The sequence below is a fragment of the Canis lupus genome, chromosome 9 (assembly GCF_011100685.1).
Source record: "Canis lupus familiaris isolate Mischka breed German Shepherd chromosome 9, alternate assembly UU_Cfam_GSD_1.0, whole genome shotgun sequence".
Lineage (NCBI taxonomy): Eukaryota > Metazoa > Chordata > Mammalia > Carnivora > Canidae > Canis > Canis lupus.
Window position 1 is genome coordinate 3,476,613 of NC_049230.1, and position 23,711 is coordinate 3,500,323.

At 49.8% G+C, this 23,711-nt stretch overlaps 1 protein-coding gene across 1 annotated transcript in view; it reads left to right on the forward strand.

The window, feature by feature from the left end:
• Positions 1 to 2,765: 2,765 nt before the first annotated feature.
• Positions 2,766 to 23,711, forward strand: part of CYTH1 (cytohesin 1) — a 77,812-nt gene continuing 56,866 nt past the window's right edge. The window contains exon 1 of the mRNA XM_038546431.1: positions 2,766 to 2,869. Within this exon, the coding sequence (XP_038402359.1) occupies positions 2,848 to 2,869 (22 nt within the window). The 5' untranslated portion in view covers positions 2,766 to 2,847. The remainder of the gene's footprint in view (positions 2,870 to 23,711) is intronic.

Sequence of the window (23,711 nt, forward strand, 5' to 3'; positions counted from 1 at the left end):
TATTTATTCACAAGAAACACAGACAGAGGCAGAGACACAGGCAGAGGGAGAAGCAGGTGCCCTGCGGGGAGCCCAATGCGGGACTCGATCCCAGGACCCCAGGATCATGACCTGAGCCCAAGGCAGATGCTCAACAACTGAGTCACCCAGATGCCCCTCTTCCTCAATTTCTCTCTTAAGTGTTCTGTAGTTTTCAGAGTATAGTTCTTTGTCTCTCTGGTTAGGTTTAACTTAGGTATTTTATGGGTTTTGGTGCACTTGTAAGTGGGATCAATTCCTTAATTTCTCTTTCTTCTGTCTCATTGTTAGTGTGCAGGGACTCCCTGCTCGGTGGGGAGCCTACTTCTCCCTCTCCCTCTGCCCCCTCCCACTCTAGCTTGTGCTTTCTGTGTCTCTGTCTCAAATACATAAATAGAATCTTAAAAAAAAAAAAAAAAAAAAAGAAACAGCAGATCTGAAATAAAAGCACAGAGTTTCCTCATTTATTCTTCTTCCTCAAGAGGAAATTACTCTTCTTTGTTGCCTAGAACAATCGGGAAGTCCTGGGAGGCATACATCAGGGTTGGCCAGTAATGAAACAGGCTGCTGAGAGGGGTTACGCCTCCCCCTGAAGGAGATATTCCAAGAGAGGTCCCGTCAGCTTTCAGGGACCTTGCCAAGGCCTGGGCTGAGCTCTCCTCCAGCAGCGGAGGGACAGCACACTGTGATGGGTATAGGTGACTGGAGGTCTGCGCGCCAGGAGGGGCTGGGACCATCCTGTGTGATGAGTGTTCCTGAAGTCCCATTCAGCAGAGGCTCTTGTAATTTTTATGGCTTGCACCAAACCAAGAAAGAGCTTGTGTATCTGGGAGTCAGCTAGACGAGTGGCATTTTTCTTTTTCTAAATCAACAACAGAAATATGTTCACATGTTTTAAAACAACGAGAGAGCACAGAAAGACTGTGACCAAGTAAGTATAGAATGAAAAGTAGGTCTCAACTTCCTTTTCTCCTCGTTTATTCCTGGCTTTTGTGTATCCTTCTAGAAAGACTGTTTTGCACAAAGCAACACACATATGCAGCATTTGTATCTACCAGTGAAGTCTTTCAAAGTGGACAAGTGTAAGGTAGTGCACTGGGGATTAAAAAACACTCAAACTGTCCATAAAAGTTGTGAGCTATCATTGTAGACGAGCTGGCACTGTCAGGAAGGAACGGTTCCAGCAGGGAAGTCAGCCAAGACAGGGTTGGACTGGGGACAGGAGGGCCCACAGGAAGAGGGCTTTATCTTCGCCTCCCTTTTGTGAGTGCTCTAAGCCTGCAGAGGTCTGTGTGGATCTCCACCGAGTTCCTGAGGCCCTGCCCTGTGTCTGGGTGGGGAGTCACCAGTCATCGGGAGGGGAGCTGGTGGGTTCCGGGGCTTTCATTCTGCAGCATTGGGATTTTCCCTTTGGTCACGGAGAAAACAGCCTCCAACTTTCGTAGTGTCTTACTCAATCCCTTGTGTTTTTTTTTTGTTTGTTTGTTTGTTTTCTGTCTTTTGAGTAATTCCTTTAAAAGGTGAGGTAGGAACGCGGTAGGGTAGGTGGGGTGTAGCATGGTGATGTTGGGAGACGTCGGGGAGGGAGCCCACCGCCTGGTCCTCTGCTCTGTGTGCCCTGGCCTCTGGCTCTTTGAGAGCTCTCAGGACGGATTTCCAGTTCACTCTTTGGTCCCCTCACTGGCTAAATGCAAGCCGATACCTGCTGAGGAGGACAGCAGAGGTCCCCCACCTGCAGGTGCGGAGCTCCTGCCCTGGCCAGGAAAGGGCATCTCGCTCACCAGGGGCGGGGGCACCGGTAAGCCCGGTGCTGGCGAATGTCATGCAGGGCACAGTCCAGAAACGTGTGGCTTCGGGATGCTGCTGGGAGACGAGATGCCTCGCTTTGGAACTTGGTCCAGGACTGTTGAGGAGCTCCGGAAAGGGACGCATGTACAAATAAGCAGCGAAGTCAGGACACTCCTGGGCTAGCGCTTGGATCACAAAAGCAAACGAGTCCAAGGACAGGGCCCTCCCGGGCGAGCGGGGGCCGGCGCGACCTTCCAGGGTGACGTCAGCGAGGACCACCCTGCCCTTGAGTGGCCGGACGCGCGACCTTGGGCCCGTGGGCGGCCTCCCGCCGCGCCGCCCTTGCGAAACCCGAGATGGGCGGGGCCCGCGGGGGCGGGAGGGGCGGGGCCTCAGGGCCGGGGGCGGGGCCCGGGCGGGCGCGCGGGCGCAGGCGCGGGTCTAGGAGTCAGCGGCAGGCCCGGAGGGGCGCGCGCGTGGGCGGAGGGCGGGGCCTCGGGCCTAGGGGCGGGGCCCGGGCGGGCGCGCGTGCGCAGACGCGGGTCTAGAGTAGGCGGCAGGCTGGGAGGGGCGCGCGCGTGGGCGGTAGGGCGGGGCCTCGGGCCGGGGGGCGGGGCCGGGCGGGCGCGCGTGCGCAGGCGCGGGCCTGGGGTTGGCGGCAGGCCGGTCGGGGCGCGCGCGCGGGCGGTGGGCGGGGCCTCGGGCCGGGGGGCGGGGCCGGGCGGGCGCGCGTGCGCAGGCGCGGGCCTGGGGTTGGCGGCAGGCCGGGCGGGGCGCGCGCGTGGGCGGTGGGCGGGGCCTCGGGCCGGGGGGCGGGGCCGGGCGGGCGCGCGTGCGCAGGCGCGTGCGGGCGGCGGCCGCGTGCCGGGGCGCGCGCGGGCGGCGGGCGGGGCGCCCCGCGGGAGGCGAGGGGCCGGCGGCGGCGGCGGCGGCGGCGCGGGCCGGGGGCGGGGCTCTGAGCGGGCGGAGGAGCGCTGGGCCAGGCGCGGCGGGACGCGGAGGGCGAGCGGCGGGGCCCGGCGCGAGGCGGGCGCCGGCACCATGGAGGAGGACGACAGCTACGGTCAGTACGGGCAGCCCGGGCGCGGCGGCTGCCCCCTCGTGCGCTTCCTGCGGGTCCCCCCGGGGGGCGGCGGGGGCCGGGGGGGAGGCCGCGCGGGGCCCCCGACACCGCCCCCTGGGCGCGGGCCTCGGTGGGTCCGCAAGTTGCGCGCCGGGTCCGCGTCTTTGTTCCGAGCGGGGCGCACCCACGCGGGCCACCCCGGGGCGCCCCCCCGCCCCGCGCCCCGCGCCCCCCGCCCCCCGCCTGACCCCCGGGCGGCCGGGCCCCGCGGCGGGGACGCCCAAGTTGCGTCTGGGCGGGCGCGGATCGCCCCTGACAGCCCCGCAGCCCCGCCTGCCGACCGTACCCCGCGCTGCGGCCCCCTCCCCGCGCTGCTGGCCGGGGCTCGCCGGGGGCGTCCGGGCACCTCGGGGCTCGCCCGCTAGCCCGGTGCCCGCGGGGACGTAAGGACGGCGGCTCGGCCCGGGGGCGAACTTGTGTGGCCGGGTCGCAGCCCGGGATGCAGCGGAGTTGAACGTGCCGGCGCCGCCGCGCGGATCCGCCGGGGCAGGTCCTATTTCTTGTTTATGCACAAGTCAGTCCTTGGGGGACCGGGGGCGCGGGGAAGAGGTGGCTGTGTGACCTGCACTTGACCGCGAGCCGCGCACGAGGCAGTGTGCGCTGCCGCGAGCCCCGCTGGCAGCCGGGCGTGCAGAGCGCCTCACCTGCCCCCTACTTACCTCCCAAGTTAAAGCCTTGGGTGCTTTCCTTCTGTGATGGAAAAAATGTATATATAGATCACCCCCGACCCCCACCCCCAAGGACTTTCATCCCCTCCAAACCTCTCTCTGCACTGGAGGAGCCTCCTCCAGCTCTGCCCGCTGCTGTTTCGTCTGCCTTCTCTTGCCATTTAATCTCTGTGGGACCCCGCAGACCTGCCAGGCTCTCTTCGTGCCCTGTGCGAGCTGGAGATCTTACCCACCAGGCAGGAAGCTGTTGGTCTGGTTGCTTTTAATACGGTGACTGCTTTGCCAACAGGCATGACATGAATTTGCACTTGGAAGGGGTAACGGCAGTGGGTGCCTTCGTGTCCTAGGGCAGCTGTAGCAGATTAGCACAGACTCAGTGGCTCCAAACAGCATCAACTTAGGATCGTGTGGTTTTGAAGGTCAGAAGTCCAAATGTGGTCCCTCACTGGGCTCAAGTCAAGGTGTTTGCAGGGCTGTGCTCCCCTTTTTATTGGGGGGTGGGGGGTGGAGAGGGGGCTCTAGGGCTGTATCCGTTTCTTTGCCTCTTTCAGCTTCTGCAGGCCACCTTAATTCCTTGGCTGGGCCACCTTCTCTTTTCAAAGCCAGCAGGTAGCCCCGTCTCGTTTCTCTCTGACCTCTGCGTCTTTTTATTAGGACCCGTGTGATGACATTGGACCCACCAGGATGATCCAGCATAATGAACGACCTTTTTGTTTTTTTTTAATTTTTATTTATTTATGATAGTCACAGAGAGAGAGAGAGAGAGAGAGGCAGAGACATAGGCAGAGGGAGAAGCAGGCTCCATGCACCGGGAGCCTGATGTGGGATTCAATCCCAGGTCTCCAGGATCGCTCCCTGGGCCAAAGGCAGGCACCAAACCGCTGCGCCACCCAGGGATCCCCATAATGAACGACCTTAGCTGTACAAGGGTAATCCCACTTTTTGCCACATAGCGTAACATAGTCATGGGTTCTGAGGTCAGGTCGTGGACATCTCTGGGGGCTGATATTCTGCTGACCACACTTAAAGATGAGAAAGAAGTTTGTTCTTCCCCTTTATATGGTTAAAAATGTCATCTTCTTTGTATTTTGGAGGAACCAAAAAGATTGAATTAACAAAGACTTCCCACTCATAAGGTTCACGACACAGAAAGTACCTAATAGCTTAAGATGATCGTACAAAGAATAAGATTCTCAGCTCCTTAGCGTTTCCCTTTGTCTCCAGAGCTGTCCATTTCCCTCGTAGGTTTTACAGTGGATTTACCTTGAGGGATAAGACAGCTATTCATATAACATTTCGGAAGCAGCTGTGTGCCCCAGACTCATGAAGCACATGGAATGTCTGCCCAGACGCTCCCTTAGCAGCTAGCACCTCTGTTGTGTGGGGAGTTGGCTTAGGACGCTACCACTGTTTTTAACGCTGTGTCTTTGGAGAGATGATAATGATTTCCTAGCTGCCGTTTGGGCCTAAAAAACTTTTGGAACAGAACTCCTTTATAATATGCTGAAGGAAGAGAATGAGTTTTAGAGTTGCACACTCTTTGGTGTTCTGTAGGTCCGGTGAGTGCACCACTGAATTGGGAAGCCCTCCCTCCTGTAAATACTCCCTGTAATACCAGATTGTTAATTCAGAGGTGAGGAACCCAGCTCACTGCACATGTAGCGTGGCACACCAGATTGTGCAGACCTGTGTGTGGGGTGGAGGGACAGTTAAACAGAAGTCCTTTTCAAGCTTAGTTTTCTTTGAAAAATGTTTGAAGAAAGATGTTCCTATTGTGGCTGGTGGATCTTTGACTTACCGGTTTCTTTCTAAACACTGTGAAATAATTGGGACTTTTTCTCGAAGGCTCAGATTATCTTCTTCCTAGGTCACTATTCTTCCTGGACTGCACAGTTTTCTTTGCAGAAGGAAGAGGTATTTTTGCCTTCATAGGATACCCTGCCCAAGAAAGGACCCTGTGACCATTCCCCTTGGTGTCTTCTGAACTTGAGCTTTTTTCACCTTCAGACTGCTTCGCCATGGGCCTCTGGGGCTCTCAAGTTGCATGTGAAGGTTTTTGTAAATATGCATATTTGGAGGCTCCTTAGCTCACTTCCCAAAAGGCTCTGACCCCAAGAATCGCTGCTTCAGTGGTCACACACGCGTCATCTACTTCTCTCTTAGGACAGGTTGTGAGGCAGACAAAGACGGGGTCGTCCGTAGTGACACTGGGAGTGTTAGTGGTGATGATTCTGCATCACAACTCTGACAAGGTCATCACATTTCTGAGCGCAGGTTCTTAAGATCTCTGAATCTACGATGCCATTTATGGCCTTTATTTCTCTCGTCCGTTTTTTTTTTTTTTAAGATTTTATTTATTTATTTGAGAGCAAATGAGAGCTAGAGAGATCAAAGAGGGAAAGGGAGAAGCAGACTTCCCACCGAGCAGGGAGCGCGGTGTGGGGCTCGATCTGAGGACCCTGGGATCATGACCTGAGCCGAAGGCAGACGCTTAACCTACTGAGCCACCCAGGCGCTCTCCTCTTGCTTTTTATATGCTTTAGACTTATCCCTAGTCTGGACATGAGAGAGAATTGGCCTTTAAGAAGTAAGCGTCTCTGTGAAGGCGTGGAGATGTTGATCTTAGCCAGGGCACAACTTTTGCCATCAGAAGATGAAATGAGGTGTAGGTGTGGCGTGCAGTGGTGCTGCTGCGGGATGGTGAGTGCAAACCTGCTGCGTGCAAGGGAGATTGGCTGTTTCATCTTTGTGCTTCCAGAACAGGCGTGGGGCCTGGAACCCAATAGAAGCAGCGCGGCAACTGTTGAGGGAATAATAGACTGAACCAGGTTCCATGTGGCAAAAGTTAATATTCAGTGATTGGGTTTTTGTCTTCAGCTCTCCATCCGAAACAGAAACAAGAACACTCTTCTGTACATGTTTGACTTTCTGCCAAACCAATTTTCCTTGTTCTTCAATGATATTGATGTCTTTCATTGTTCTCAAATTTAGTTATACACTTAGTGAATTGCTTTTATGGAAAAGAATACAATTATATGAAGTCAGGTTTTCTTAGAAAATCTGGAACATAAGGTTACCATAATTACACGTTTTGTGGTCTTTAAGGTAGATTTCCAGGGGTGATATTAACATGTCAGAGGGGATAAACATTTTTAGAATTCTTGATGCATGGTACCAATTTGCTTTCCAAAAGGGCTGTACCAGTTTACCCTGTTCCTAGCCATGTATGGGGGTACACACTTGAGTATCACTGCAGATATGCCACTGGTGAGGATCTGCATTTGAAAGCCTTTTTTTTTTTTTTTTAAACCAATCTAATGGTTACAGAATGGCACCTCATTAAATCTACTGATCACCAGCTAGGTTGAGAAAAGTTTCTTTTGAATATTTTTGTGTTATGACCTGCCTGTTCACGTGGGATGATGGTTTCTTTATTTACTTGAGATTAACTTTTTTTTTTTTTTTTTTAATGACTTCGAACAAATCAAGTGACTTTTTCTTACTCTGATACTTTCAGCATGGGGAAAACATATATTCAGTCTGACTGGGGTTGAAGTGAAATTTTGACCAATCGTAGTCACCAGTTTACCTTTCTTTAATTTTTCTCTCGAAGATTGATAATCTCTCAACCCATATGTTGTCTTCTGGTCAAATACAAACATTTCCTTTCGAGGAGACGTTGTGAGTTAGGTATCTCTTACTGGTCTGTGTTATAATGATAATTGGGTCAGTCTGTGGGATCTCAAGGCTCATACTTGGTCCTTTCTAAATGTCCCACATATTAATCAAAAACAGTCTTGCCAAATAGATTATTTCTTATGCGTTTCATGCATTCAAGACCAGGTAGTTGTATAGAACTGGAAGGAGAGTGCCTTCTGGTTTCAAGGTTAAGAGCATATATATAGGTCACTCCACCAGGGAGGAGGCAAACGTACCTGTGTGTGTTGCGCTGGACAGTGAGGCACAGGTTGGAGCTTCAGCTTGGAGTCCATCCCCCAAAGGCCTGTCTGCCCCTTTCCTGCTCACCCTCCCACATGAAAGGTTTGGACACTGGGTTCCTAAAGAAGAGTACTTTGTCTGAACCTGTCCGTTTGCTTTGTTGCCACACTGCTTCTTGATTGTCTAATTATTGTTGCTTAGTTTCAGTTGCAATAATAGAGGCATGGAGGAGGTGGAAAATTATTTAGAAATGTTCAAGAAGTGAATCCCACATCCTCTGAAACTGCTGGTAATGTTGTTTTGCCTCTTTCTTTGCATTGGCTAAAAAAATGTAAGCTGGGTTGAAGGCTGTGTAGGGGATTTTTGTTACTCTTCGTTATCTAGGATGGTGTGACAATGTGTCTCTGTTTTTGTGAGGGTGAGGTGGCTATGAGCTGCTTTCTGGCTGCCTGGCTCCTGTAACAAGGGTCAGGACATGACCTCCCTTATCTGAGTCTTTTCCTGTTTTTCACTTTTTTTTTTCTCCGAGTCCTCAAGGTTTCTCTTTCAGCAGCGTGCCTTTCCCTGGCATTGTTGCAATCTGTATTGTAATTACTAACATCGGGTATAAATGATGGAATTGGTGTGATGGCTATTAAAAAACCATTCCTCGTCAGCGGCACCGTCATAGGCTTGGTATGGGCACGTAGTGTGTCAGTGCAGTCAGGGATGCTTTGAGCCTAGAAGACAGATGTGGAGACAGGCTGTGAGGGCGAGGGTTGGAGTGGATGTGGCAGGTGTGTACCTGAAAACCCTAGGTAAGCAAGGAGAGCAGTCCTGTCTGGAGTTGGGGTGGAACTGGATGGGACACAGTTGGAAGCTGAGTTTTGCTAACTAGGTGAAGACGGTGGAGAAATACATTTCAAGCAAAGGGAGTGGGCCAGGGCCGGCAGGCTGGGGGAGCAGGCCTCCTGGGGGGCTGCGTGGCTCTCTGTGCCTGGAGAATAGGAGGCCAGAGACAGGCTCTAGAGAGGAGGACAGAGTCATGGAGGGCTTCTTGAATTACCAGGGATTGGTGCCTGAGCCACGAGGAGCCTGGGGTGTTGAACCGGGGTATTTCGTGATGATTATTTTGCATTTTAGGAAGATCCCACTGCCCAGTGTGGTTCCCATGGGCAGTGGGGAGACTCTTAGGGAGCTGTTGCAACCATCCTGGGGTGGAGACAGTAGTAGTGGGCAATGCGGGCGGTAACTGCAAGACACTTTGAGGCCCTCAAAGCATGGGATTTGCTTACTGGGGTTGAGGAGAGACATAGCATTGTGGGAGAGACATAGCATTGTGGTTCCAGAGGATGCCAGCTTGTTGTCTCAGATGACCGCTTGGGGAGGGTCTCCGGTTGAACACAAGTGCTCGGTTTTGCTCTGAGTGGAGCTCGGGGGGGGGTTGAGAGACCAGCCACTGAGAGAGGTCCATTTAGACAGTTGGATTTGTCGCTGGAACCCAAGAACTTAGCAACACACGAGTGGGAGCGGAGCCCAGGGACGTGAGGGAGATCTCATGCTGACTGAGAAGAGGGCCGAGGGTGTTGTCCTGGGCACAGCGTCCTGCCCACCACTCAAGGGCTGGGCAGAGCCAGGTGTGAAAAGGACGCCTTACAGGCAAGTGTGCATCTTGCTCTTTCAGATGAGTGGACTGTCGGTGGGCAGGGGGGCAGCGGTGAGCAGGCGATGTGGGATGCAGAGCCTTGCTCTAAGTTGGGGATACTGTACCTCCTTCAGGCTCTTATTATTTTTGTAAGTAAGCGCTACGCCCAGCGTGGGGCTTGGACTTACACCCAAGATAACGAGTCGCATGCTCCCCCGACCCAGCCCCCCGGGCGCCCCTGTAGACTCTCTTCGATAGACGTTTTGAAAGCTCCTCTGGGCCAGTCTTAGTGCCAGTGCTCGGGCCTGGCCCGCGGAACGCCCGAGCAGGACCGGGCTCGTGCTCCCTCCGTCTGTGGGGCTCTCGTAGCGCAGCTGCCGGGCCACGTGGGCGCGGGCACTATTGGCTTCGGTTACTGGATGTTCTGCGCTCCCGAAGCGGCTTCCGCTAGCCCCGGTGACGACACAGAGACGAGTTTTGGGTTCTAGCCGTAGTTTTGCGTGTTCAACTGCCTGGCCGTTCCCCTTGACGTTCCCCTTGACCTTCCATCGCCGTCTCAGATTCTGCCTCCCCGAACGCGTGCTCCTGCCTCTCGTGCCGGGCCTCCCCCCACACTTGCCTTTGGGTTGTTTTTTTTTTTTTTCAACGTTTATTCCCATTACCTGTCCTCCAGTTGCTCGGACCTGAGGAAACAGCGATTCCGTCCTCTCCCTCGATGTCTGGATTGGTTTCCGGTCGCCCACCCGTCCACCCGCCTCTGTATCTCCTCGCCCGGGTGTGGACGAGGCCGCTCGCAGGAAGCTCGGAGCAGGGGAGGTGACGGGCGGAGCAGTTTCCAGGCCGCGTGTGGGGGGAGCTGCTGGGGGGCGCCTGGCTGTGGGGTCAGGCGAGGCGGGGCCTCCGGGGCGCAGGGCAGCTCAGGGCCTCACCTCGCCGCACACACGGAGCTTGGAGCCTGGAGCCTGCCTCCCGCGGCCTGCTGCGGAGGGCGGAGGGCGGAGGTCGGCGCCGGGGCGCTGCGCTTCGCTTCTGCTGTGCCTTCTGCCCATCCTCGCTTCCCGTCGTTCCAGATCCCTTTTCCACTTCTCTGTACCTTACGTGCCTTGCATAAGCTCTCTAAACCTTGTCTACCCCTCCTGGGGGTACAGAGGTCTGGTCTTGGGACAGTTGGATCAGTGTCGTGGTGAAAACCTAGCTCGGGGGTTCCTCCGCAGACTCAGGTTGACAGAGCCCACTGTTCGCTTTAGGGTGGAAGTCGAGGAGTTTGTGGGACTGCACGGGAGAGCCCGTTTTGCCTCCTACAGCTGTTGGATACGGTGGGTTCAGAGGCCGGGGCTCCCTCCCAGGGCCTGCTGTGGTGGCCGGGAGTGTCACCGCCTGACCTCCAAGGATCCCGGAGCCCGAACATGCACTGTGCTTGGGCAGCTGAAACCCGGGAAGTCCAGGTAAGCAGGTAAGGGTTGACGTCAGTAATCCTGCCCCTTGCAGACCTGCACTGGAGCTTGCCCCAGCCTCTGACGGGGACCTTGTCGTGCCACTTCCTCACCTTTCACCCTCTGTGGTGATACCCGACAGCCTATTGGAAAACGAAATTCAGCGAAATGGGAGAGCGCTGCAGAAGAATAGTATTTCTTCAGGGGAATGACAGAGAATCTTCCAGCGTCTTCTTACCCAGGACTCTGGCTTTGCAGCCTTGTCTCCTGTCAGAGGAGAGGCTCAGTTTTGCACTGGGCCTCATCAGGACGACAGTATCCCGGTGGGTCACCGAGGACTGGGATTCAGGACTTGAGCTGTGCAGGTGCAGAAACAGACTTTGAGGCCTAGATTGCTAAGCTTTGTGAAGTGGGAATGCCGGTATATTGCTGTGTGTGAAGGACTTTCAAACACCAGGTTTGACTCATTTGGCTCTTGTAGGCCCACCGTGGAAGCTCCTGCAGGGGGGCTGTGGCTCAGGACACCAGGGGGCCTGGGGCAGGCCCCCCGTTTCCACCCAGGGCCCCTCACTGTCGTGTCCGGGCACACCGCCTGGGCACCCTGGGCTGACTCCTTGGAGTCGAGCCTCTAGGTCTCTTGGTGGCCTTGTCAAGCACGCTTCCTCCCCAGGCGGTTCTCCTCCCTTCTCCCCATAACTTGTCCTGATGTGAAAGGGGGGCTCCTTCACTCTGTTCAGTAACTTTGACAAAGACCTTAGTGATTTCCCTCTTGTGTCCAGACAAAGCATGGAGGAAATGCAATTCTGAAAAGATTCTTAGGATTATAATTGGAAGATTATTTCCTGGATTTATAATAACCCAACAAAAGACCAAGTTCTGTGGTCTAACTCCAGAAAACACACCCTCCGGCTGCATCCGTCGTGCGCAGGGGAGGGTCCTCCGAGTCTGCTGACCTCAGAGAGTGCCCCCAAGACCTGACCCCTCACAGATCTCCACGCTTCCTGCTCAGCCCACTTGCTGGGAGGCACCCGACATTGGCCCCCACTAAGACCTTTGTCAGTTCCCTGGCTCAGGGTGCCTTCTGCCCAATGTCCTCAGGGTTAAGCCCTGCCCACCAGCCTTGGCTCCAGTTCCCAGCCTCCCTGGAGACTTGCCCAGTTCATTAGACCACCTGCACACCTCCCCAGGCTCGCCCCCATGGCACTCATCGCCTGCTACCAGTTAGGTTTACTGTGCGTGCCCGGTTCCCTCCAGCTTTGTTACCGACGCGATCCAGATGCCTAGTACCGGGCCCGGTACTTTGTCGGCCCTTTGTAGGAGTTTGTTGAAGGAATCTCTCAGGCTGTACTCCCTTTCCCCATCTGTACTTAACAGGGAGGTGAAGGCCATTGAGGTTGCCCATGTCTGCTCAGGAGTTGCAGTTGTAATTAGAATGTAGCCCTTTGACCTCATGTGCAGAATGTCCCATTTCAGACTTTTGTGGTTCTGGGCTTTACCTGGGGGCTCGATTCATGCTGCTGCTGGTCGGGGCAATAACCAGGTGGGACGCTCCTCGCTACTGAGTTGCTGGGAGGGTTATGGAGACGCTTTCCATGCATTCAGAGATTTCAGTACAGATCTTAAAAAAAGAACATTTAGACAAAAAGTAGAATTATTCTAGAAAAATGAGTGTGGCAGAGAAATTGTTTAAGCAGGGCTGTTATATTCCACAGTGAGGTGATTTGTGGCCTGAGCTCACTTCTAGGAAGTGTTCAGGTGTTTGACAAATGTTTGATAAGGATTGGACATAGGTTGTTGATTTTCTTTTTATGATTAAAACATCAGGGAAGCAACTGGATGTCACGGTAGAAAGCTCTGACTCGAGATACACCCTCCATACCATAGAGAGGCAGAAGGAGTGGCGTTACTGTATTCCCTTCCTGTGGCTGCTGTTCAAATGATCTCAGATTTCGTGGCTTTAAACAACAAAATTTGTTATTGTTCCAGGGGTCACGAATCTGGAATGGGTCCCACTGGGCTAAAACCAAGGAGTCAGCAGGGCTAGATCTCTCCAGAGGTTCCTGGAGAGATTCTTTCCTTGCCCTTCTCACCTTCTGGGAGCTGCCTGCATCCCTTAGCTCCTGTTCCCTTCCTCCATCTTCAAAGCCCGGCAATTGCTGCTAAACCCTGTCTCCTGTCTCATCACTCTGACACTAGTCTCCTGCCTCCTCCTCCTTATGAGACCTGCCAGATGATCAGGAAAATCTCCCCACCTCCAGGGCAGCTGAATAGCCATTTTCATTTCATCTGCATCAGTTCCCCTTTGCCATGTAATTCAGCAGATCTACCCATTCCAGGGATGAGGATGTGGATGTCTTTGGGGCCGTTGTTCCGCCAGCCACATCCACCCTAGTGTCTTTGTCCCTGGGATGTTTCTTGTGAGGATAGGCAGTTTAGTCCTTTCTGGTGAAATGTTCCACGAGGACAGTAAGGATTAGGTACTGGTATAGACTTTGTCTGGTCTTGCTAAGCATTTCTGGTCCTGGAAAAGCATTCCTAATTCAAGGGTAGACGAGAGTGTGTGCAAAACAGCAGCAAACTTTGACCCGTCCATCCTGTTTCTGCTCCTCAGCAGCCCTGTTTGTCATCAGATTACCAGAACAAGGAACGTGTTCAGTTGGAAGGCTGTGTCATTGCTGCCAATTCTTAGGAATGTTTTTGTATTTTTTGAGAGTAAGGAGAATTTTTCCTGGTTTCAGGTAATGGAAACATCCCTGAACAATGGTACTCAATTGGAAGAAGGAGTTTATTAGTCTGGCTGGAGATGTTGGCTTGACATCATCTGGTGATTATTTTCGCAGACATCTGCCTTTTCCTTGAGTTGCACGATGGATGTCTCACCGTGTGGGGGAAGCAGGCTAGGTGCTATTCCTCTTCCACAGATTCATGGCAAGGGCTCATTTGGTTTAATTTCCACCCCCGGTAGATTTCAGGGATACAAAACTGAATTTTTGGCTAAATATTAGTGTTCTTTCTTAAGCTCCCATTTCTTAAACACATAAATGTATTCATAGCATTCTCCTAAGAGGAATTTAAACTTCTACTTTGAAAGGTTACAAAAATATCACATCTTTACATTAAAAACTCAATTGCTAGAGAAAAGTACATAATTAGAAGTCAATTTTTATTTTTAAAAGGATTTTTATAGGCTCTAGGACATTTGCACAACTTTAGTTCTCTGTATTATCCCCAAGGTCAGTTGATCTCCACACAAAAATAGGTTATACCTCACCTGATTGCAGCCTGGAGCAGCGGGACCAGAGGAAACAGTCCCCATGAGACTTAGTGGCACATGGAGTAAGTGTCTCAGGACGATTTGACAGGTGAATATGGATGTGTGCCACAGCATTGTTCTAAGACTCGGAACCTGGCACTCGCTACCTGCCCCATCAGAAAGGAGATGGTTCAGTATACAGTGTTGTATGTTTGTGCTACAGGGTATTGGGTCCCTCTTTAAAAAGTGTTAGATCTGTATGTACAGGTGTGGAGGATGGCCATCTGATGCTGAGTGAAAAACCAGGTGGCTCATTAAGTATCCTGTTTATTAAATGTGTATTTTATCGGTTCACATCAGTATGTGTAGAGAAAACCTTAGGAACCTTTATAAGGATTCGAGTCAAACCACACCACCAGAACAAAACTGGACTGCAGCCAGGGTGGCAGAGAGAGAGAGAATGGGCAGGGGCAGCTTCTTGAGTTTTATAGGTGAGCATGGAAGGTGCAGAGAAAAGGAGGATAGCGTCTGATCTCCTTGACAGTCTGGGAAAGTGATGGTGGCTGAATAGTGCTTGTATTGGGATGAATTTTGCTTTGGAGAAGTGATGCCGTCAGACTTAGTCTATCTGGATAACTTTTAAAAGGTAGGCGTGTGTACTTTGTGTGTAGAATTACTTTTTAGTTCTGTTTAAAAGTCTTATAGTCTGTGGGATAGTGGGATTTTTGTTTGCCTTTGGAGAAAGCATTTAAACTAGTAAAATGTCACTGCATTCTTTGTTAAAGTGTAAAAACTAAATATTTGGATGAAAGGCCAGGGTTAAAAAATCAGTGGTCAAAAAAACAAAATGGAATTAAATATTTTCTGAATTTTTGGCTTTTAGACATCCAAACTTGTAAAATAACCATGTTGCAGATGAACACTTTTTTTTTTTCAAGTTTATTTATTTTTAAGTAATCTCCATATCCAACTTGGGGCTTGAACTTACCCTGAGACCAAGAGTTGCACGCTCCTCTGACTGAGCAGCCAGGTGCCCCCAGATGGAGACCTTTTATAGTTGGAGTAGTCAAGTGTCCTAAGAAAATAAATATACAGGAAGTGGTTTGTTTAACCTATCTGAAGTTTGTAATCTAATAAATTGGGATTAGCATGGTGGTTCCCATACCTGGATAATCTGCACAAAAAAAAGTTTTTTAAAGAAAGTAGTTTTTTCTGGGGCCCCAGCCTAGCCATGCCTACTGAATCAGGATCCTATAGAATCCAGGAATGAATGAATGAATGAACACACACACACATTTTCAAAGTTATTAAATTTGAGGAGCTCATGTGTATAAGAGCCTTGGCCTCAGGAACTGCACACTGCTCTCCCCCAGGGCCGTGGACATGGGCTGGTGTGCCAGAGATGGAGCTCGTGATCTCCCACACAGGTTGTGTGAAATGACGATGTGAGGAGTTGTGTGTCGATGTGAGGAGTTGTGTGTCGTGTGTCCAGGATTGTAAGAAATGCTGGCTGGGTGTTAACTGCATCTCCAGCTGTAACCGTCTAATTGATGTGGTTTTGCTTTAGGTCATTTAGAATTCCCCTTACAGGATTTTGAGCTTTTGAGCAGAGGTTTTTAAGAAGAGGCTCAGCGGATCAAAGAAGAAGAAAAATCCAAATAAACACACAACCAAGCTTGGGTTTGTTTACTCCTTTATTATAGTTACCAAGTTTAGCTACCTCCCCACCTGTCCCCCAAGTGTCTGTGTGGTTTTAGTTCTGTTCCTCTTAGAGACACCTTCCCTTTGTGTCGCTCTGTTGCTAGGCAGCCCCTGGACTGATGCCATCTCAGAGCTCCGATCTGTCCAGCAGGGGAAGTGACCTAAAAAGATCCTTCCCTTTCCCCCTGGGGACCTGGATTGCCAGGCCCAGGAGCCCTGCGGGAGAACTGAGGCCCAGTCACCTTGCCAGAAGTGTCTTCTGGCAGCTTTCTCTCTCCTCGGGGCTCTTGGGGTGGGGGGGGGTAGTCTGAAACTCAGTCACTGTAGGTGGCCTGCTAGGGTTGGCTATAATTGTGTATGTCCTTATTCACCACTTGGGCAGACTTTGAAAAATTATTGCTAATGTAGAATTTCAACAATGTGTAAAAGTAGAGGGAAGAGTGTAATAAAGTCCCATGGACCCCGTTACTGTGTGCATTTTGGTATGATTTCCTTGCAGTCTTTTTTTATTCTGTGTATATTCCTGCATGTTGACCCACCTAAGTCCTTTTGGTAAAATGTAGGATTAAAAAATAAACCTAGGACAGCCCCGATGGCCCAGCAGTTTGGCACCGCCTTCAGCTCAGGGTATGATCCTGGAGACCTGGGATTGAGTCCCACTTCAGGCTCCCTGCATGGAGCCTGCTTCTCTCTCTGCTTGTGTCTCTGCCTCTCTCTGTCTGTCATGAATAAATAAATAAAATCTTAAAAAAAAAAATTAGTTCAGTTCTTTTTTTTTTTTTTTTTTTAAATTTTTTTAATTAGTTCAGTTCTATGGAATGTTTTGTAGCTTCCTAAACAAACAAACAAACCAACCAACCATGTGTTTTTCTCTGCCATTAAAATTTGTATGTGGACCATTTTTTAGCGGCATCTGTCAGGGCAGGGTCCCAATCTCATAGTGGACAGCAAGACTCCAAAGAAGAGATAGACAGACTGGCTGGCTCGCCACAGCCTAACAGGGGCTGGAAGCAGGTAGCGAGACGGTTGATTACATGTAGCACAGTAGACAGCAGGATCTCAGCCTGGGAGCACTGCCTCCCTGACCCGTGTCCCACAGGGTGACGTGGTGGGCCCAGATGATGGCCACTCTTGCATTGGGTCAGTCTGCAGCAGGAGCCAAGGACCAGGCATCTTTTATAGCAAGCAACAGACAAGCCAGGTCCCGTCCCCTGGGAGCCAGCAAGTTGTGCTGTGGTCTTGACCAACCAAGTGTGATAGAAAGACGTGCAGGGTTGCTCGGGCCCCATGGTGACCTGCCCCTGCCAAACACAGCATGTGTGGATGTACCACCCTTTAATTAATTATCCTTTCTTGTTGGTTATTTAGAAGTTTCCGCTTTGTCCTTACAATATGTGTCTGTAACGTCATTGCTGGTAAAACTTCACCCACGTTTCTGATTATTTTCTTAGGCTAGATTCCAGTGAGTCAGATCACTGTGTCCTGATAGATACTGTCAGATGGCTTTCCAGAAAACTGTCACATTTACATTGACATCTCACTAGTGTATGATTATATTTGTTTACTCTTCCCAACGTTGAATTTTTTTTTAAGATTTAATTTATTCATTCATGAGAGAGAGAGAAAGGCAGAGACACAGGCAGAGGGAGAAGCAGGCTCCATGCAGGGAGCCCGATGTGGGACTGGATCCTGGTTCTCCTGGATCACACCCTGGGCTGAAGGCAGTGCTAAACCGCTGAACCACCCGGCCTGCCCTTTTTTTTTTCATTTTTTGTATGTTTTTTAAGTAGGCTCTACCTCCAAGGTGGGGCTCGAATTTGCCTCCCCAAGATCAAGAGTCACATGCTTCACCAACAGTGCCAGCCGGGTGCCCCCACTGAATTTTTTTTTTTTTTAAGATTTTATTTATTTTTTCATGAGAGACACAGGAAGAAGGAGAAGCAGGCTCTTCGTAGGGAACCCGATGCGGGACTCGATTCCCAGACCCTGGATCAGGCCCTGAGCCAAAGGCTCAACTGCTGAGCCACCCAGGCATCCCCATTGAATTTTTTACTCACTGGCTTTTTGATAGAACGTTTAAATATTTTTCTCTCTCTTCTCAGTGTCGGTGGAGTGAGGTTCAGTTGTTCTAAGATCTTGTCTAGTGCCTGTATCAGAATGGGAGGATTGTAGCAGCCTCTTCCCCAGGTCGTTTTTAATTAATTTATTCAAGAGGTATTTATTGAACACCTACTAGGTGCTGGTTGTTCTTTTTGTTTTGTTTATTCATGAGAGACACACAGAGAGAGGCAGAGACAGAAGCAGAGGGAGAAGCAGGCTCCTCTCAGGGAGCCCGATGCGGGACTCGATCCCAGGACCCCAGGATCACGCCCTGAGTCAATGGCAGGCGCTCAGTTGCTGAGCCACCCAGGCGTCCCAGGCTCTGGGTGTTCCATAGGCTTTGGGATTCAAGCATGAGCAGGGTCCTCAGGGACCTCACATGGGGAGAAGCAGCTGGTTTCTGTGGAGAGTGTATGTTTCATCCAGTTCCATTTCTCCATTGAGGTCAGATGCAGGCTGCTTAGGAATAAAGTTAAGGGGGGAACCCGTCAGCTTTCCACCGTGTGGATCGTCACAGTCTTCATCTTCTCCATGTTATTGGACATGGGCCTGTAGATAAACTTAGTGTCCCCTTGCAGCTCATCGCTACCTTTATAGACATATGTGTTCCCAAAATGTGTTAAAGGCTTTTGAAAGTGAGTTCACACAAACCATGATTCAGTTGTGAACAGATAGGTTTTAAAATTCTCTTATGTTAGGAGGGAGAAGACGGTCTCCATTCAGGGACTCCTTGTTTGAAAGGAACTTGAACTTTGCTTGATTACTTTGTCTTTTAATACTCTTTCCAGAATGCATTCTTACAGATCCTTCAGCAGTCAGCCTTAATTTTTAAAACTCTGGCTATCTTGGGCCTTGAGCAAATTATCTGTCTTCTCCAAGGACCACTGAGTTGGGGTAGGGACACAATCATACCTGCCTCTCTGGTAGGCTCTGACGAAGGATCTGGTGAGGTGCTTCATGTACATCGGTTGGGGGGTGGCATGCAGCAGGTGCCTGGGGAGTGGCAGCACCAATAGCTGTCACCAGCAGACACTCTCCGGGGCTTCGCGGGGCCTCCACAGCAATCTAACATGCCAAAGATGACATTTAAACATCTTTAGTTGTAATGAATGCATTAATTTCCACTTACCTGTTTCAGTAAACTTTTCAGGTTCCTCCTCTTGTAGTTTTTTTTTTTTTAAATTATTCTTTTAAAGGTATGTACGAGCAGGGAAGAGGCACAGAGGGAGAGGGAGAGAATCCCAGAGTCCGTGCTGAGCTTGGAGCCCAATGTTGGGCTCCATCCCAGTACCCTGAGGTCATGACCTGAGCCGAAACCAACAAGTCAGGTGCTCAATGGACTGAGCCACCCAGGTGCCCCTAAAAAAATTAACTTTATTAAGGTATGCTTGTATATGGTAAACGGTATCCATTTAAAGTGCACAGTTTGATGAGATGTATATGACAGATTTTTTTTTTTTTTTTTTTTTTTTTTACCCCAGTGAAGCCACCATTAGAGCCAAAACCCAGAGCCAAAACCCAGAACACTTCGTTGCCCTAGGAAGACTCTTCAGGTCTGTTTGCAGCCCAGCCTGCCCTCCCTCCCTCCCACTGATCTGCCTTTTGTCACTACAGATGAGCCTGCATTTCCCAGAATTTTATATTAATGGAATCATACAGTGTATTCTCTTGTGCCCGGCTCTCACTCAGCATGAAGTGTTTGAGATCATTGTTTGGAGTGTCAGTCTTTCCTTTTTATTGCTGAGTTGTTTTATTTCCAGTATCTGCATAGACCACATTTTATTTATCCATTTACCTGTCATGAACATGTGGATTATTTCCAGTTTGGGGCCACTAATGAATTAAGCTGCTGTGAGCATTCATGTACAAGTCTTTGTGTAGACATGTTTTTATTTCTCTTGGGTTAACACCTGTGAATGGAATGGCTGGGTTATTATATGGCAGTGCTTTTCTTTTCCCTTAAAGATGTTTTATTTTATGTAAAATGTAACAGATGATAAGGAATGATATGTACAAACAGTATGTGACTAGTTTTGAAATAAGCATTAGAAAAGCTTTTTTTTTTAATGCTTACATTGTTAAAGCATTGCTTTTAATATGTTAAAGAATGTTTTAACATGTTACTTTGCATCAAATAAATCTGGATTTACAAAACAAAAGTGACACAAAACTTTAAACAGTGATAGTAAATGAAAACATTCTTTTTCCGTTCTTGCAGTAAAAAAATCACAATTTTGTAATTAAAATTGGGGAGAAAGTCTCACCAAAATTTATGAATATAGATTGTTGTGGGTGGGCAGATCCTCCTGAGAGCATTATGCAAGTCAGGGGAGGCAGTGGAGAGGCCCTCTGGAAGGTTCCGCCAGCATCATCTGCTTCTCTTGTGCTTTTCCTCTTCAGAGTTTCCCTGTGTGTCTGGGTGAGCTTCTCCTCTGTAGTTCGTTTCATGGCTTTTGTCCATGACGTTTATGAGACAAACAACATGGAAGAGCCTCTGACAACCACTGACTGTAGCTAGGGGAGAGGCCCCCCTGGTGTCGTCAGCCAAGCCAGGGTTTTTCCACCCATGGCATGACACCAGCACCACTCAGAGTGATAAATCTTTAAAAATGGGGAGGCAGGGGAACGACGGTATGTTAGTATCTCCTTTAAAAGGGATTTTTACATAGAATCTTTGTAGAATAGTTCTGTTGTTTAGGGGTTTGGGGTGTTTGAACGACCAGGTAGATGATCTACTTTGGAGTTAAGGTGTTAATTGAAGGTTAGTCTAAAGAATCAGTGATTTATGTCCCTACAAAGGTTAGATGGCAGGAGTTAAAAGTAATTTAAAGTTGGGGAGATAGATCTTTTCATAATTGCAGTATGGTAAATCACCTATTTAGTCTACTTAGTACCTTATTACGTGCTGTTTTCCATCCTAATTGTTAGTACTGCTTAATTAAATGTTTGTGATCTCCTCTAAGACTCCCTAAGGACAGTGCATAAGACCCGTGTGGTTAACAAGGGGGTGCCAGCAATCGTTGGATCCTTTATTTACTGTCTGTCAGCCCTAGGGTGGGGTGAGAAACTGGGCCTCGGTGTCCTCCCGCTCCTGGGTGTCCACTCCATAGTCACCTAGGTCACTTGAGCACGTGCCTGAAGACTTTAGGAAAGGAAGGGTAATCTTTGGGGGACACTTGGGTACCTCGGGGAGCATCTTTCTTTCCTTGTTATGTTCTTGGATGCCTTGTTTCACAACCAGTACTGTGGGTGACTTTTTGGCAGGACCGTGTTGGACTAAACACACAAGTTTCATGTTCTGTACTACCTATAGCTTTGTATTTAAGTAGGCATTTTACATTTTCAGGAGTAAATTTAATCTGTGTAGTCACTTTGTGATGTGAGGTTTGTGGCATCATTTGCATTGACTTGGCCAAAATTACAAACTAATCAATGTGCGTATGAAGTTGCCAGCTGTCTTCTTAATAACCACCTATCTGGATGACTCTGAAACCAGGTAATTGATGATAGAGATTGTACTTGAGTTTGATACTTTAAAAAAGGCAATTTCTATGAAAATCACCATGAAATGCATATGATAAAGCTCTTTCCTTTACAGTGAGAGATAGCAGTAGGTAAGATTCCTTGCTTTTCCTTCCAAGTTCTGAGCTACTGGGAATAGGGAAAGTGCAGACCACTTATCACTGGTGAGAGGGTTCGGGGGAGTCACCTAACTGGAAACACCTGGGAAGGGGTGGCAAATTTGTAAAGTAGGTCACCTTTCTCCCTGTTTCTTCCCCGGTGGTTGGCTCTCTTGAACCTCTGGAGTTACCGTTTGACATGACCAAAGCGTCAGGTCCTCCCTTCCTTCTGATGCCTCCTCCATTCATACGGCCCAGCCTCATTCTTTGTGGGTTCCATATTTGGGAATCTGTCCACTCACTATAATTTATTTGCAACCTCAAATCAGTATGAAAACGGAGCTCTAGCAGTTGTTCATGAACATGTGCAGGGAAGTGGGTGATGCCAGGCACCCACTGCAGGCTCCTCGGTGCGGGCAACAAGGGGACGCTCTGCCTTCCAGCCCGGCTCTCACGCTGTGAACCAAGGTGCTTACGCAGCCTGTTGAGTGGCACGTCTACGCCCTTTTTGTTGGTGATTTCACTGCTGAAAGTGGCCCCAAGCGCAGTGCTGATGTGCTGTCCAGTGTCTGCAAGTGGAAGAAGGCTGTAACGTGCCCACCACGAAGATGCGTTAGGTGAGCTTCCTTCAAGCCTGAGTACAGTGTCCGCGAATCAACAACAGATTAGATAAGGTGTCCTTGAAGAGAAACAGGCTTACGGGTAGCTTATGTATTGGTGAGACCGTGTGATCAGGGGCTCGCAGGAACCTAGCCCTGTACTTGCCCTGGGAACTCTGGTTTAAGCATCTGGCTGTTCAGGTTTAGCAACAGCTTTCTAGGATACAGCTACCCAGATCACCACAACCGGCTCTATCTCAGCTCTCCCCCTCCCTCTGAGCTTCCGGGCGCTGGTGGCTCCCTGCCTCAGTTGTCATCCCCCCTGGGATGTCCAAAGGGGTCTCACCCAGGGTGACATAGCTCTCCCCACCCCAGGAAATAGCATGTCTGTCCACGTAGGTGTGTGCGTCAGATGTCGGAAATCAGCCGTGACCCCCTCCTTTCTCTCATTTTCCAGTTCATTCTGCCTCTACGATATGTTCTAAAGCAATCTGCTTGTCTTCATCTCTACTGTTGCCAAGTAGGAGGAAGCCACCGGCACTGCTGTCCGGGGTGGGACCTTGGCTTCCTGTGATAGACATCGCTGTGTGCTCAGGTTGTGATCTCGCCTTTCTGCGCACGTGAGCCATGCACTTGGTTGGCGTCCCTGCTCAGACCCAGAGGAAACAGGCTGAGAGATACTTTGTGCAACGATACTTGGGGTTTCTTTGGGTGATGGTAGTTTATGCAAACTGAAAACTGCCTCTAAACCTAGTAAGAATATTTTTGAGACGAAGGGATTTTTTAAGAGAAAAAGAAACATCTAAACAATAGTTTGTGTAAGAGCTTGAAGAAATCTTGAAAATACAGATTGTTAGCATTTTCTTGTTTTGTGCCTTCCTGAAGCCATCTACCTTCTGAAGGAGACTATATTTTATTTTATTTATTTTTTTAGATTTTATTTATTTATTCTTGAGAGACAGAGGGGGGAGGGGGGCAGAGACACAGGCAGAGGAAGGAGCAGGCTCCATGCAGGGAGACTGATGTGGGACTCGACCCCGGGGGAGACTAGATTTTAGACAAAACAGTGGTTTCTGCTCAGTTTGTTTTAAAATCAGTAACGGATATTAAGAAGTTGTTTGGACTGGCTGACTTTTATGGTCCTACCCTGTGCCTACATTGCTCTGCCCCACGACATAATCATGGCCTGTCTGCCTAGCCAGCTCCTCTGTCATGGGATGGCTTCGTTTCCATCAGTTCAGTTTGTTCTCTGTCAGCTGAGTGAGAGGATGGGTGGAGTGCAGGGATTTTGTAACATTGGTCTTGTGGTTTTACAGAGAAAGGGGTGATGTATAATTAGCAAGGCTGAATGGGAGCAGAGGAAACAGGAAGGGGATGCATAGTGCTCACGCGGTGGGGTGGGGGTCCAAAGCAGAAAAGAGCGAGCAGGGCAACACCCGCAGTCCCCACCTTCATCTCTACCACTCGGACTTCTCAGAGAACAGCTGGAAGTTCACACCATGAAATTAATTGTTTGCGTACTTTGGGAAGGCTGGGCATTTTTTTTTTCTAAGTTCACTAATTGAATTTGGTTTAGAGGTGCACGGAAAACCCGATGAATTAATTTGATCATCTCTGCTCCCTGACATTAATTTTGTATTCCCTCAAGTAGTAAGAGTGCCAGAAAGATCACTTTTGGAAATATCAAATGAATTCATCAAAAATGGTTGGTGCTTGTAATGCAATCCTTTAATCAAGTTAGAGAATGAACTTGCTAGGTCGCCTGGTCAACATTGCCCTCCTACAAAACTGTTAGGTTTGTTTGATCTTATTTTGACGCAGGACAGTGTGAACCATCCATTCCTT